The sequence below is a fragment of the Scylla paramamosain genome, unplaced genomic scaffold, assembly GCF_035594125.1.
Source record: "Scylla paramamosain isolate STU-SP2022 unplaced genomic scaffold, ASM3559412v1 Contig10, whole genome shotgun sequence".
Classification (NCBI taxonomy): domain Eukaryota; kingdom Metazoa; phylum Arthropoda; class Malacostraca; order Decapoda; family Portunidae; genus Scylla; species Scylla paramamosain.
The window spans coordinates 282,501-297,500 of NW_026973675.1; the positions used below are offsets into that span (position 1 = coordinate 282,501).

General features: G+C 41.1%; 2 protein-coding genes across 6 annotated transcripts in view; one reads left to right on the forward strand and one right to left on the reverse strand.

The window, feature by feature from the left end:
• Positions 1 to 15,000, reverse strand: part of LOC135096980 (serine/threonine-protein phosphatase 6 regulatory ankyrin repeat subunit A-like) — a 51,194-nt gene that overhangs the window by 33,292 nt on the left and 2,902 nt on the right. For 4 of the 5 annotated variants that reach the window (XM_063998744.1, XM_063998743.1, XM_063998745.1 and 1 more), the window contains exons 2-3: positions 14,853 to 14,953; positions 1,451 to 1,551 (exon numbers count right to left, since the gene is read on the reverse strand). Coding sequence is in view for 2 of the 5 variants with exons in the window: in XM_063998745.1 (XP_063854815.1) it covers positions 1,451 to 1,516 (66 nt within the window). In the remaining 3 variants the exon portion in view is untranslated. Of the gene's footprint in view, positions 1 to 1,450; positions 1,552 to 10,133; positions 10,276 to 14,852; positions 14,954 to 15,000 lie in introns of those variants that run through there. The other variant, XM_063998746.1, reaches the window with a different exon arrangement.
• Positions 10,920 to 12,527, forward strand: LOC135096966 (uncharacterized histidine-rich protein DDB_G0274557-like). Its single transcript, XM_063998731.1, has 2 exons — positions 10,920 to 11,475; positions 12,208 to 12,527. The coding sequence occupies exons 1-2, from the start codon at positions 10,920 to 10,922 to the stop codon at positions 12,525 to 12,527; spliced, it is 876 nt and encodes a 291-aa protein (XP_063854801.1).

Consider the following 15,000-nt stretch of genomic DNA (forward strand, 5'->3'; position numbering starts at 1 on the left):
TGTGATTACTTATACTACTACTATTGTTACTACTACTGCTACTATTACTACTAATACTGCTACTATTACTATTACTTTTACAACTACTACTATTAAAACTACTAATACTATTACCAGTACTACTACTGCTTCTACTACTACATGTACTACTACTACTACTACTACTACTACTACTACTACTACTACTACTACTTCTACTACTATTACAACAACAACAACAACAACTACTACTACTACTACTACTACTACTACTACTACTACTACTACTACTACTACTACTACTACTACTTCTACTACTACTAGTACTTTTTTTTTTTAACATTAATTTAATAATACCTCCACCCCATGTTTATTGATGTGTCATTTAGGGGCTCCATTACTTGGAGGTCATTAGCCCCAGCTCTCGCTAATGACTGTGGCATCCAACCATATCTAATACTCTATAATATAAACATTAGTTGTTAACTATAAATTCACTGTACCTCTACTCTATCTACTCTTATGCCACTCTCCACCACTGTAGCCTCGCAGTCGAGGCCTCCTAAGTCTGCAGGTATGGGAGTGGAATGCCTTGTCCCCCTGAGACACAGGAGGGCAGATCTGAGGAGGGAGAATGAGAGACGGCACCTCATCCATGCGACGACATGGCTCCTTGGCTGGTGCTTCTTTTCTGCCATTAGGTCGGCTAGTCTTGAGTAGAAGCACTGAGCCTTGGAGCCCATCCCGCCAGATGTGGTGAAGACCAGAGGTGTGAAGCTGCCCTGGTCAACGTGTTGGATTCTCTCCCCATACGCTCGGATCTTCTCCTGCTCATTCTTGCGGTGGGCGGCCTCCAGGGAGAGTTCGTGGTGACAGGCGGCCATCGGGTCAAAGATCCGTATGTCCATGAATGCTTTCTGTCCCCTTGTCCAGAACCCTCGTACTACTACTACTACTGCTACTACTACTACTACTACTACTACTACTACTACTACTAAAACTAATAGTACTACTAATACAATTAGTAATAACAATATAAAACAATAAAATAATAGTGATGATGATGATGATGGTGGTGATGATGATGGTGCTGATGATGATGATGGTGGTGATGAGGATGGTGCTGATGATGATGAAAGGACGGTGATGATAAGGAAAAAAGACTTTAAAGATGTTTATGATGATAATGATAACTATAATCATAGAATAATATAACAAGGAAATCAAGGTGAAAAGTGATGATAATAATAATTATTTATTTCATAATTATTATTTTTTTGTGGTGAAAACGATGATATATAGGTAATTAAAAAAAATACCATTACTTCTTCTACTATCATTATTATCATTATTATTATTATTATTATTATTATTGTTATTATTATTATTATTATTATTATTATTATCATCATTATTATTATCATTCTTATTATTATTATTAAAAAAAATAATGATAGCGCTCCCTCCTTACCGCTGTTGGGTGGTGTTGAACTGCCTCAAGAAATTCTTTCACGAGGTGATGTGGATTGGATGCCATGGTGGGATGTGGGGCGTGTGTTGCTCTGAGGTAACCTGCCAGTAGACACAGAGACAGATCACACAACATGTACATTCTAGAACACTGGTGTCGCCTGAATCACCTGCACCACAGCCTTGGCCACTCTCAGGTGTCCAAGCTACAACACACCAGTCCTTTCGATTCATGTTTTCTTAAGGTCATGCACCCTCTAGTGACTTCTTTTTTTTTTTTTTTTAATAAACGTGCTCTCTCTCTCTCTCTCTCTCTCTCTCTCTCTCTCTCTCTCTCTCTCTCTCTCTCTCTCTCTCTCTCTCTCTCAGATCGATAAAAAAAGGTCTTTTATGTAGTTGTATGACTCAGAATATGTAACTGAACGTAGTGTCTCTATTTTGAATAAAGAATAGCTACTCATTCATAAATCATTGTTATATACTGTTACGATCGCTACTCACTTACGATCGTACGATCCCGGTTATCTCTCCAAGAAAGTGGACGGAACACTGATCCAGGAAAGTTTTAAAGGTCTGGATTTTTAAAGGCTTCGAGTGCCTACCCGACCTATCGGAAATCGCTAGAGTTACACCCTCTCATTGTACGCTTACCTTAACGCAGCACACCTGGAATCACCTCAAATACCAGATCAGTGTTGGGGGGGTAGAAAATACGATTGTTCTATGTTACAACCACATATATTGATACTAATGATAATTCACAAGCAACATGAGGTAGTACACGTTAATATATGACGTTCTCGTCACTTCACACAGGACCACAACCCATTTACACCTCCACCGCCCACTCCTCCACCACCCACTGAATTATTTCCCTCATCCGCCGGAATTTACTCAGACGCCATCACCGCGTCCCCAAACGATAATACCCATATTTCCTCTCCTCACACCTCACAAGACGTGACGTCCCTGAGAGACGCCTCCTCTCCGTTCTACCTCACGACCTAAGGCGCTCTGTCTTCCCCTCCTTGGAATGTGTTGTTGCCCGCTCAATCTCCCCTTGTTTCAACACATCTCCACCTCAAAATATTTCCTCCCTTATACATAAAAAGATATAGAGAACTTAAGTTATGAAGAGAATAATACTACATGATATAAAATGAGTAAATAAGCCTTACACTAACTTATAACCAATATTAAGAATAATGTCCGCAAGGCAGGTAACCGGAACATGGGGGACACTAAGAAAACGTGTTCCTTTTCAAGGTAGACTCCGTCAATAAGATGACAATACATGCTAATTGTAGAAAACAAAATGTCACTCCTGAAATTCAAATAAAAACATACATAATGAAGAAAACAGAAAGAAAAAGGAGCACACTGAAAAACAAAAGAAAGGATATTGAAAATAAAAGCCAACACACACAAATTTACCGCAGGTCCCTTGCTGTGCTCAGAACCCAGCCAGTCCCAACAGGCGGACAACAGACAGGCTGTTCAAAGAGAGGTACCATCTCACCCCTCTGGATCAGGGAAACGGCATTGTAAAAACACCCAAGTGACACACACACACACACACACACACACACACACACACACACACACACACACACACACACACACACACACACACACACACACACACACACACACACCTGTCCTTTGTAAGTAAACGACAGACCGAGGATGTTCAGTGTCGAAGAGGATGACACTCAACTGTCCCCCTCTTCTACACTGAACATCCTCGGTCTGTCCTTTACTTATAATCTGAACTGGACACTTCACATCTCCTCTCTAGCTAAAACAGCTTCTATGAAGTTAGGTGCTCTGAGATGTCTCCGCCAGTTTTTCTTACCCCTCCAGCTGCTAACTTAATTTTGTTTTTTTTTTTTTTAAATTTAATTGATTGATTGTTTATTGTCCAGAGTAGCATTTTTTTTTTTTTTTACAGAGAAGAAGCATTACATGATTAATGGGGCACTAGCCCGCTGAGCCGAGGCTCCCTAGCAGACAGAGGAGTGATATACATATAAATGCAACTTATATAGAGGGCAGGGCAACAATACAAATCATATAGAACAGTAGAAAATAAATAATATTATTGCACCATTTTTTAGGAGCTAATATCCTTAAGATAAGTAATGTTTGTAACAAGCTACATCATTCATGTGTACAAAAAATACTAAAACTTTAATACAGATCCTAGTTTTGACTTAGACTACTAAATAGGAACTTTTTCATTTTACTTTTGAAAATATTGAAAAAACTTTTTTTTTTTTTTTTCTATCGTCAGGCAATACGTTCCATACTTTAGGAGCAACACAGTGTGTGGAAAAATGTATACAGACTAGTTCTTGCTTGTGGGCAAATCATATTATTATGATTTCCTCGGGTACCTTGGCTATGGTGGAATACATTAGACATTATGCTATTTGAATCATTACCATTAACATTATTATATATGGTCAGCACTATGAAATATTTCTTTAAGAGGTCAAAAGTTAGTATATTTAAGTCCTTAAACAGTAAGTCGGTGGAGTCGTATTTACTTTTAAAGACAATGGTTCTTGCTATTTTCCTTTGTGCTACAAAGACATCATTCACAACCGTAGGCCAAGTACAGCCACAGATCGATGAACAGTTAATAAGGTATGGATAACATAATTAATGATATAAGCTGCGTAAGGCTTCACTTGTTACATTGTACCTAATTCTGAATAAAATTCCACAAGTTTTTGATAAGTTTGAGCACACCGACTGTATATGCTTTTTCCAGTTAAAATTTTCATCAATAATAACTCCTAAAAATTTTGTAGAAGAAACATGATTAAGCTTAGCCTCCATAGGAAACTGTTCCGAAATTACTGACAACAGAGCGTCTTTGAAACAATATGAAGTTAGTTTTATTAATGTTTACTGTTAATTTATTTGCGGTTACCCATTTGAATATGTTATGCAATTCTTGAGTTAATTTTACATTTAAGTTACACAAATCATTATCTGTTAGAAGAAGGCGTGTATCATCGAGAAATAGAACGTAACTAAGCATATCACTAACATTACATTTATCATTGATGTATATCAGAAATAATATAGGACCTAATATAGAACCTTGTGGCACACCTTAATAATAGTTTTTTTTTTTTATTTGACATTTAATTGTTACAAAATACAGACTGTTTCCTACCTGACAGGTAACTAGCAAACAATTTTAGTGGTAATCCTCTAACTCCAATGTTTTCTAGCTTGTCTAATAATATGTTATGATCAATAGAGTGAAATGCTTTACTCAGATCAAGAAAACCCCTACTACATGGTTCTTTCTCTCCATATTCTTGTATATTTCACTTGTAAACTTCAGTATTGCTGTTTCTGTGGATTTATTTTTTGCGGAATCCAAACTGATTGCTTGAAAGCAGGTTGAAAGATTCTATTAATGCAGTCAGTCTCTTTGCTATTGCTTTTTCAAGTATTTTGTACAATGTCCTTATCCGTCCATGTATGGAGTATGCTTCACGTGTCTGGGGGGGTTCCACTCATACTGCTCTTCTAGACAGGGTGGAATCAAAAGCTTTTCGTCTCATCAACTCCTCTTCTCTAACTGACTGTCTTCAGCCTCTCTCTCATCTCCGCAATGCTGCATCTCTAGCTGTCTTCTACCGCTATTTTCATGCTAACTGCTCTTCTGATCTTGCTAACTGCATGCCTCCCCTCCTCCCGCAGCCTCGCTGCACAAAACTTTCTTCTTTTTCTCACCCCTTATTCTGTCTACCTCTCTAATGCAAGAGTTAACTAGTATTCTCAATCATTCATCCCTTTCTCTGGTAAACTCTGGAGCTCCTTACTTGTTTTTGCATTTCCACCTTCCTATGACCTGAATTCCTTCAAGAGGGAGGTTTCAAGACACTTCTCCACCAATTTTTTTTACTACCGCTTTGGACCATTTTTGGGGACTGGCATCTCAGTGGGCTTTTTTTTTTATTTGATTTTTGTTATCCTTGGCCAGTGTTCCTCCTACATAAAAAAAAAAAAAAAAATCAAACACACACACACACACACACACACACACACACACACACACCGTGTTGTGTAGAGGTTAGCACGCTCGGCTAACAACCAAGAAGGCCTGGGTTCGAATCCCGGGCGCGCCGAGGCAAATGGGCGAACCTCTTAATGTGTAGCCCCTATTCACTTAGCAGCAAGTAGGTATGGGATGTAACCTGAGGGCCTGTAACCTCGCTGTTCTGGTGTGTGGTGTGTCAGTGGTCTCAGTCCTACCCAAAAGATCTGCCACTATGAACTCTGAGCTCCTTCTGTAGCGGAATGGCTGGCTGGAAGATCAGCAGACGACCATACATGAATCACACACACACACACACACACACACACACACACACACACACACACACACAAATCAACATGGACAAACGCACACACACATACACAAAGACATGGACACACACACACACACACACACACACACACACATACAGAGGAGGAGGCAGTACACAGGAGGAGGCAGTAAGCACCTGCCGAAACGATAATTACTCCCAGTGAGGTGTGCAGCACTGTTCAGGGTGTGCTGTGAACTTATCACTAAGCCCAGCTGTGACCTCACTGAACGTTTCCCTTTGTGTCTCACAACACAAGGGGGCAGTCACAGCCTGCCCTCTAAAGACAACTCTCTTCCTCCACACAAAACTACAAGCACCTAATAACACACACACCCTTCACTCAAAATTTCAAAATTATCATGGCGACTCCTACACCAGCCTCGGAGTCCCCATCTGAGGAGGTGACCACAAATGTCCCCAGGTCGGACTGCCCTTCTGACAACGACCTTAAGTGTCTTGACACCCCCCCCCTCAACTTTTTCTTCATTAACTTCTGCAACAATCGCGGTCTAAGATCTAATTTTCAATCTGTAGAACACCACCTCTCCTCTTCTAAACCTCATCTTCTTTTCATCACTGGAACTCAGGTGTCTGACACAATTGACAGTAGCCCCTTTTCTGTTCCCTCCTACTTTCTCTATCCTCATTTTCGATCCAAAGCTGGATGTAGCGTTAATGTGCGCAATGACTTAACCTGCTCTTGTGCTCACGCTCTTGAACCTTCCGAGTTTTCCAACACCTGGCTACGACTACAGAGTCACTCTCAAACTAAATTTGTTGATGCTGTATATCTCTGACCTAACTCCTCTGACTATAAGAAATTCTTTGACTACTTAACTTCCAAAGTGGAGCACATTCTGACCCTCTTCCCTTTTGCAGAGATCTCCATTCTTGGAGACTTCAATGTTCACCACCAGCTTTGGCTTTCCTCTCCCTTCACTGACCATCCTGGTGAACTAGCCTACAACTTTGCTATCCTCCATGACCTAGAGCAATTGGTGCAACACCCTATTTGTATTCCTGACTGTCTTGGAGATACACCCAACATTCTTGATCTTTTCTTGACCTCTAATCTTTCTGCTTATGCTGTCACCCTTTCTTCTCCATTGGGCTCCTCCGATCACAATTTCATATCTTCTTATCGCTCCAATCCCTCCTCAGGATCCCCATAAGCGGAGGTGCCGCTGGCGATTTGCTTATGTTAGTTGGGGCGACCTGAAGAGGAATTTTGCTGATTTTCCTTGGAATGACTACTGCTTCCGTGTCGGAGACCCGTCTTTGTGTGCTGAGCGCATAACAGAGGTGATAGTGTCTGGCATGGAGGCATAAATTCCTCACTCTTTTCCTCGACCTTCCAAACCTTGGTTCACCAAAGCTTGTTCTCGTGCTATACATGATAGAGAGGTGGTTCATAAAAGGTACTTAAGCCTTTCATCACCAGAATCTCATGCACTTTATAACTTTGTATGGAACCATGCCAAGTCTGTTCTCCAACTAACTAAAAACTCCTTCATTAACAGAAAGTGTCAAAATCTTTCAAGATCTAACTCCCCTCGTGACTTCTGGCATGAAACCAAAAATATCCCTAATAACTTTGCTTCTTCTTCTTCTTTCCCTCCTTTATTTCAACCAGATGGCACCACTGTTATCACATCAATCTCTAAAGCTGAACTCTTCCCTCAAACCTTTGCTAAAAACTCTACCTTGGACGATTCTGGACTTGCTCCTTCCTCTCCTCCACCCTCTGACTACTTTTTGCTACCTATTAAAATTCTTTGCAATGATGTTTTCCATACCCTTGCTAGCCTAACCCATCGGAAGGCTTATGGACCTAATGGGGTCCCTCCTATTGTTCTCCGAAACTGTGCATCTGTGCTTGCACCTTCCCTAGTCAAACTCTTTCATCTCTGTCTGTCAACATCTACCTTTCCTTCTTGCTGGAAGTTTGCCTACATTCAGCCTGTTCATAAAAATGGTGACCGTTCTAATCCCTCAAACTACCATCCTATTGCTTTAATTTCCTGTCTATCTAATTTTTTTTTTTAATATATCCTCAACAGGAAGATTTTTAAACATCTGTTACTTCACAACCTTCTATCTGATAGCCAGTATGGGTTCCGTCAAGGCCGCTCTACTGATGATCTTCTGGCTTTCCTTACTGAGTCTTTGTCATCATCCTCTTTTACAGATTTTGGTGAAACTTTTCCTGTTGCCTTGTACATATAAGAAGCTTTTGATAGAGTCTGGCACAATGCTTTGATTTCCAAACTACTCTCCTATGGCTTTTATCCTCTTTGTAACCTCATCCCAAGTTTCCTTTCTGACAGTTCTATTGCTGCTGTGGTAGACGGTTACTGTTATTCTCCTAAATCTATTAACAGTGGTGTTCCTCAGGGTTCTGTCCTGTCACCCACTCTCTTCTTATTATTCATTAGGGATCTAAACCAAACTTCTTGTCCTATCCACTCCTACGCTGATGATACATACCATCCTGCACTTTTCCATTGTCTTTTCATAGACGTCCAACCTTTCAGGAAGTAAACATTTCACTCAGGAAAGCCACAGAATGCCTGACATCTGATCTTTTTAAAATTTGTAATAGGGCCTGAGCAAACTTGGTATTGTTCAGTGCCTCAAAAACTCAATTCCTCCATCTATCAACTTGACACAACCTTCCAGACAACTATCTCCTCTTCTTCAATGACACTCAACTGCCCTCCTCTTCTACACTGAACATCCTCGGTCTGTCTTTTATTTATGATCTGAACTGGAAACTTCACATCTCATCTCTAGTTAAAACATCATCTATAAAATTAGGTGTTCTGAGACGTCTCCGCCAGTTTTTCTCCCCCACCCTCAGATGCTAACTCTGTACAAGGGCCTTATCCGTCCATGTATGGAGTATGCTTTACTTCTCTGAGGCAGAGCGTTCCACTCATACCGCACTTCTAGACAGGGTGGAATCAAAATTATTTCGTCTCATCAACTCCTCTCCTCTCAGTGACTGTCTTCAGCCTCCCTCTCATCGCCGCAGTGTTGCATCTCTAGCTGTCTTCTTCCGCTTTTTCCATGCTAACTGCTCTTCTGATCTTGCTAACTGCATGCCTCCCCTTCTCCCACGGCCTCGCTGCACAAGACATTCTTCTTTCTCTCACCCCTATTCTGTCCATCTCTCTAATGCAAGAGTTAACCAGTATTCTCAATCATTTATCCCTCTCTCTACTCCCTGCCTCCTTCTGTATTTCCACCTTCCTATGACTTAAATTCATTCAAGTGGGAGGTTTCAAGACACTTATCCTTCAATTTTTGTCTACCACTTTCTACCCTTTTCTGGGACTGATACATCACTGGGCTTTTATTTATTTATTTATTTATTTTTTTATTGGATTTTTGTCGTTCTCGGCCAGTGTCCCAACTACATTAAAAAAAAAAAAAAGTAACACACGCACCACCTACCTTCCTTCACAAACGATGCAGCCCGCTAATATTTGAGGCTCTATTTTTAAATCAATACAAAAATTAAATTTCAAAACGGATGAAATATATTATCTAAAGACTTACAGGTGCGTGGGAGTAGGCTTAGGTGTTTGGGAACGGTGCAGCCTGCAGACACTGAGACACATGTACTGACCGAGGGCCGAGCCAGTGACAACAACAAACCGGTTTGTTGTTGTTCGTCAGGCTAGAATCGGCACATGAACAAGACACGTTCAGTTAGTCACGACACCCCCGCACTCCACCACCCCCCACATCTCTCTCTCTCTCTCTCTCTCTCTCTCTCTCTCTCTCTCTCTCTCTCTCTCTCTCTCTCTCTCTCTCTCTCTCTCATGACGCTGAATATCAGTAGATTTCTCGGTAGGTCTGATCGAAAATCCAATATATTTGACCTTATTTTCGAAATCATTCGGTATATCGGTAGATTCATCAAATATCCAGTAGATTTTCATGTTTATCGGTAGATTTGGCAACACTGGGCCTTGACTAACGGGCCGGGGAGGGAAGGACTTCGCTCCTACCCATCCCCTGCCTCTGCCACAGCCGCGCCCATTGCCACACTCCTGCCACTTTCTCCGCCCATGCACATCATCTCGCCCACGCCCGTGCCATAACGGGGCTCGCTCAGAGCATCATCACCTATTCACATCTCCGCAACTAGTCTGTCTCTGTATTAATCTCTTAATCCCTTACACATTCTCTCTCTCTCTCTCTCTCTCTCTCTCTCCTCTCTCTCTCTCTCTCTCTCTCTCTCTCTCTCTCTCTCTCTCTCTCTCTCTCTCTCTCTCTACTTACCCAAAACGGCTGTCAGCCTACAGCACACCTGCTTCCCTCATGTGACACCACACACACTCACATGAGAGTGCTCTACGAAACTACGTGTATCAACTCTTTCAACCTACTGCTTGAGTCACTGCATAACAGGAAAACTCTTTATGTGTGTGTGTGTGTGTGTGTGTGTGTGTGTGTGTGTGTCTGTGTGTGTGTGTGTGTGTGTGTGTGTGTGTGTGTGTGTGTGTGTGTGTGTGTGTGTGTGTTGTAAGGTATAATAAAGATAATAAATATGGAAAACATTATTAAATATATAGTGAACAGACAAATAAGAATAAAAGATGCAATGAGAGAGAGAGAGAGAGAGAGAGAGAGAGAGAGAGAGAGAGAGAGAGAGAGAGAGAGAGAGAGAGAGAGAGAGGATGTGGTGCAAGTTGCCAGCGATATACTCATAACCATAACCTGAAAAGAATGAAATCTTTGGGTCCTTGCACTGCTGAATTAGAATGACAAGGAGGGGAAGGAGGAGGAAGCTCAGGCAAAGCTGCAGAGATGGAGGCGATTTTTTTTTACTTGCACTGAAATTCTGTTCACACACACACACACACACACACACACACACACACACACACACACACAAGCGCGCGCGTTATTTCCGGACATAACATCTCTCTTTATTTTTCGTTAAATTTTTTTTTCGTTTTTTCATTCAATAAGCAAATGTTAGCTGCCCTTCATTAACAGAAAACCAAGAAAGGTAACAGAAAAGGAGGAGGAACTACACACTACACTGGATCACACCACACCATAATGCACCAAACCACACTACCATATCACACTACACCACATTGTACCACACCACACCACAACACCACATCACTCTGTACCACACTATATCACGCAACACCACACCACTCTCCACCACACTTATCTACACCACACTGCCTCACACCACTCCATGCCCTTCCACAACACACCACACCACAATGCACCACACCACACAACACTGCTTCACTCTGCACCACACAACACTGTATCACACCACGCCATACCACACTGCATCACAGCACACCACAATGCACCACACTGCACCACACCACACCACACTGCATCACACCACACCACATTCCATCACACTACACCATCCCACACCACACCAAATCACACTTTACCACACCACACTGCACTGCAGCACACTACACTTCACCAAGACACCACACCAGACCACACCACACCACACCACACCACGCAACACCACACCACACCACACTGTGTCACGCCACATCACATCACACTACAGTACACCACGCCTCACCACATCACACCACACCACACCACACTGCACAACATCACACAACACCACAATGTACTGCACAAACCACACCACACTGAGACGTCTCCGCTAGTTTTTCTCACCTCCCCAGCTGTTGACTGTACAAGGGCCTTATCCGTCCATGTATGGAGTATGCTTCACATGTCTGCGGGGGCTCCACTCATACCGCTTTTTTAGACAGGGTGAAATCAAAACCTTTTCGTCTCATCAACTTCTCTCCTCAACTAACTTTCTTCAGCCTCTCTGTCATCGCCGCAATGTTGCATCTCTAGCTGTCTTATATCGCTATTTTCATGCTAACTGCTCTTCTGTTCATGCTAACTGCATGCCTCCCCTCCTTCCGCGGCCTCGCTGCACAAGACTTTCTTCTTTCTCTCACCCTTATTCTGTCCACCTCTCTAATGCAAGAGTTAACCAGTATTCTCAATCATTCATCCCTTTCTCTGGTAGACTGAAACTCCCTGCCTGCTTCTGTATTTCCACCTTCCTATGACTTGAATTCCTTCAAGAGAGAGGTTTCAAGACACTTATCCTTCAATTTTTTTTACTAAGACTTCGGACCCTATTCGGTAACTGGCATCTTAGTGAGCTTTTTTTTTTTATTTATTTTTTTATTTTTGTTGCCCTTGACCAATGTCTCTACTACATAAAAAAAAAAAAAAAATCACCACGTCACCAAACACTATACCACACACTAGTCAGCCAGCAGCAGTGTAGAGGATTACACAGGCCAACAACCACATCACACTGCACACCACACACCAGCCAGTCACCCAGCAGCAGTGTACAGGATAACACAAGCCAACAAGTGCATCACACACCACACTACACTGCACACCACACACCAGCCAGTCACCCAGCAGCAACACTGTTTGGGATTACACAGGCCAACAAGCACATCACACTGCACACCACACACCAGCCAGTCACCCAGCAGCAGTGTACAGGATAACACAAGCCAACAAGTGCATCACACACCACACTACACTGCACACCACACACCAGCCAGTCACCCAGCAGCAACACTGTTTGGGATTACACAGGCCAACAAGCACATCACACACCACATCAACAGCCACCAATAGTGGATGGGATTACACAGTCCAGCAAGCACAGCACACACCACACTGTCGTGGTCCAAGATACTGTATGGATATGGTACATAAAAGCTACTGGAAAACTCACAAACATTTTCATATTTTAATTGGTAACTACTAATTATTTACATGTCTTACAAGTCAAAATTTCCCACTGGCATTCATCCTCAATTCGTTTAAAATTACTTGGTATCACTTTATGTCTCTTCAACATATTCATTGATCAACGCAATCAGCATGCACGAACAAAGACAATACCAGGTTCATAAACACAACTAATATTCAATCAGCACAATTAATGTTCAGTTAGAAAAACACACGTGACATCTTCCTTCACTGGTGAACTAGCCTTCAGCTTTGCTATCCTCCACGACCTAGAGCAATTGGTGCAACACCCTACTCATATTCCTGACCGTCTTGGAGATACGCCCAACATTCTTGACCTTTTCCTGACCTCTAATCCTTCTGCTTATGCTGTTACCCTCTCTTCTCCATTGGACTCTTCCAATCACAATTTCATATCTTCTTCCTATCACTCCAATCTCTCCTCAGCATCCCCCTAAGCGGAGGTGCCACTGGCGTTTTGCCTCTGCTAGTTGGGGGGGACCTGAGGAGGTATTTTGTTGATTTTCCTTGGAATGACTACTGCTTCCATGACAGAGACCCGTCTTTGTGTGCTGAACGCATAACAGAGGTGATAGTGTCTGGCACGGAGGTGTACATTCTTCATTCTTTTTCTCCACCTAATCCTTCCAAACCTTGGTTTAACGCAGCATGTTCTCGTGCTATACATGATAGAAAGGTGGCCCACAAAAGGTACTTTAGCCTTCCATCACCAGAATCTCATGCACTTTATATTTCTGCTTGGAACCAGGCCAAGTCTGTTCTCCAACTAGCCAAACACTCCTTCATTAATAGAAAGTGTCAAAATCTTTCAAGATTTAACTCCCTCGTGACTTCTGGCACCTAACCAAAATTGTCTCCAGGGCTTGTTCCTAACTCTTCTCCACCCTCTGACTATTTCATGCTACCTATTGAAAATTCTACACAATGATGTTTTCCATGCCCTCGCTGGCCTAAACCCTCGGAAGGCTTATGGACCTGAAGGAATCCCTCCTATTGTTCCATGCTTACACCTTGCCTAGTCAAACTTTTTCAACTCTGTCTGTCAACATCAACCATTCCTTTTTGCTGGAAGTTTGCCTACATTCAGCCTGTTTCTAACAATGGTGATTGTTTTAATCCTTCAAACTACCGTCCTATTGCTTTAATTTCCTGTTCGTCTAAAGTTTTTTAATCTATCCTCAACAGGAAGATTCTTAAACATCTATCACTTCACAACCTTCTATCTAATCACCACTATTGGTTCCATTAAGGCCGCTCTACTGGTGATCTTCTGGCTTTCCTTTCTGAGTCTTGGTCATCCTCTTTGAGAGATTTTGGTGAAAATTTGGCTATTGCCTTGGATGTATCTGGCACAAAGCTTTGATTTCTAAACTACCTTCCTACGGCTTCTATCCTTCTCTCTATAACTTCATCTAAAGTTTCCTTTCTGACCGTTGTATTGCTGCTGTGGTAGACGGTCATCTCCTAAATCTATTAACAGTAGTGTTCCTCAGGGTTTTGTACTCTCACCCTCTCTCTTCCTATTATTTATCAATGATTTTCTAAACCAAACATCTTGTCCTATCCACTTCCATGCTGCACTTCCATTCCCTGCACTTTTCCATGTCTTTTCATAGACATCCAACTCTTCAGGAAGTAAACAGTTCATGCAAGGAAGCCACGGAATGCCTCACTTCTGATCTTTCTAAACTTTCTAATTGGAGCAGAGCAAACTTGGTATTGTTCAATGCCCGAAAAACTCAATTCCTCCAACTATCAACTCAACACAACCTTCCACATATATATATATATATATATATATATATATATATATATATATATATATATATATATATATATATATATATATATATATATATATATATATATATATATATATATATATACATATATATATATATATATATATATATATATATATATATATATATATATATATATATATATATATATATATATATATATATAATATTATATATATATATATATATATAAATATATATATATATATATATATATATATATATATATATATATATATATATATATATATATATATATATATATATATATATATATATATATATATATATATATATATATATATATATATATATATTTATATATATATATATATATATATATATATATATTTTTTTTTTTGCAACAGTGATGAGTGCAACACACCTTGGTTGAGGGTTCCTGCCTCTGTTTTGGTGGCCTTCTTTGAGGCTGCCTGCCTCTGTCTTGCTGGCTTCCTTCACGCTGTTTGCCTCTCTGCTGCTTCCCTGGAATGTCAAATAAATCTTTTAGCAATAAAAGCCGTGTTGGGGGC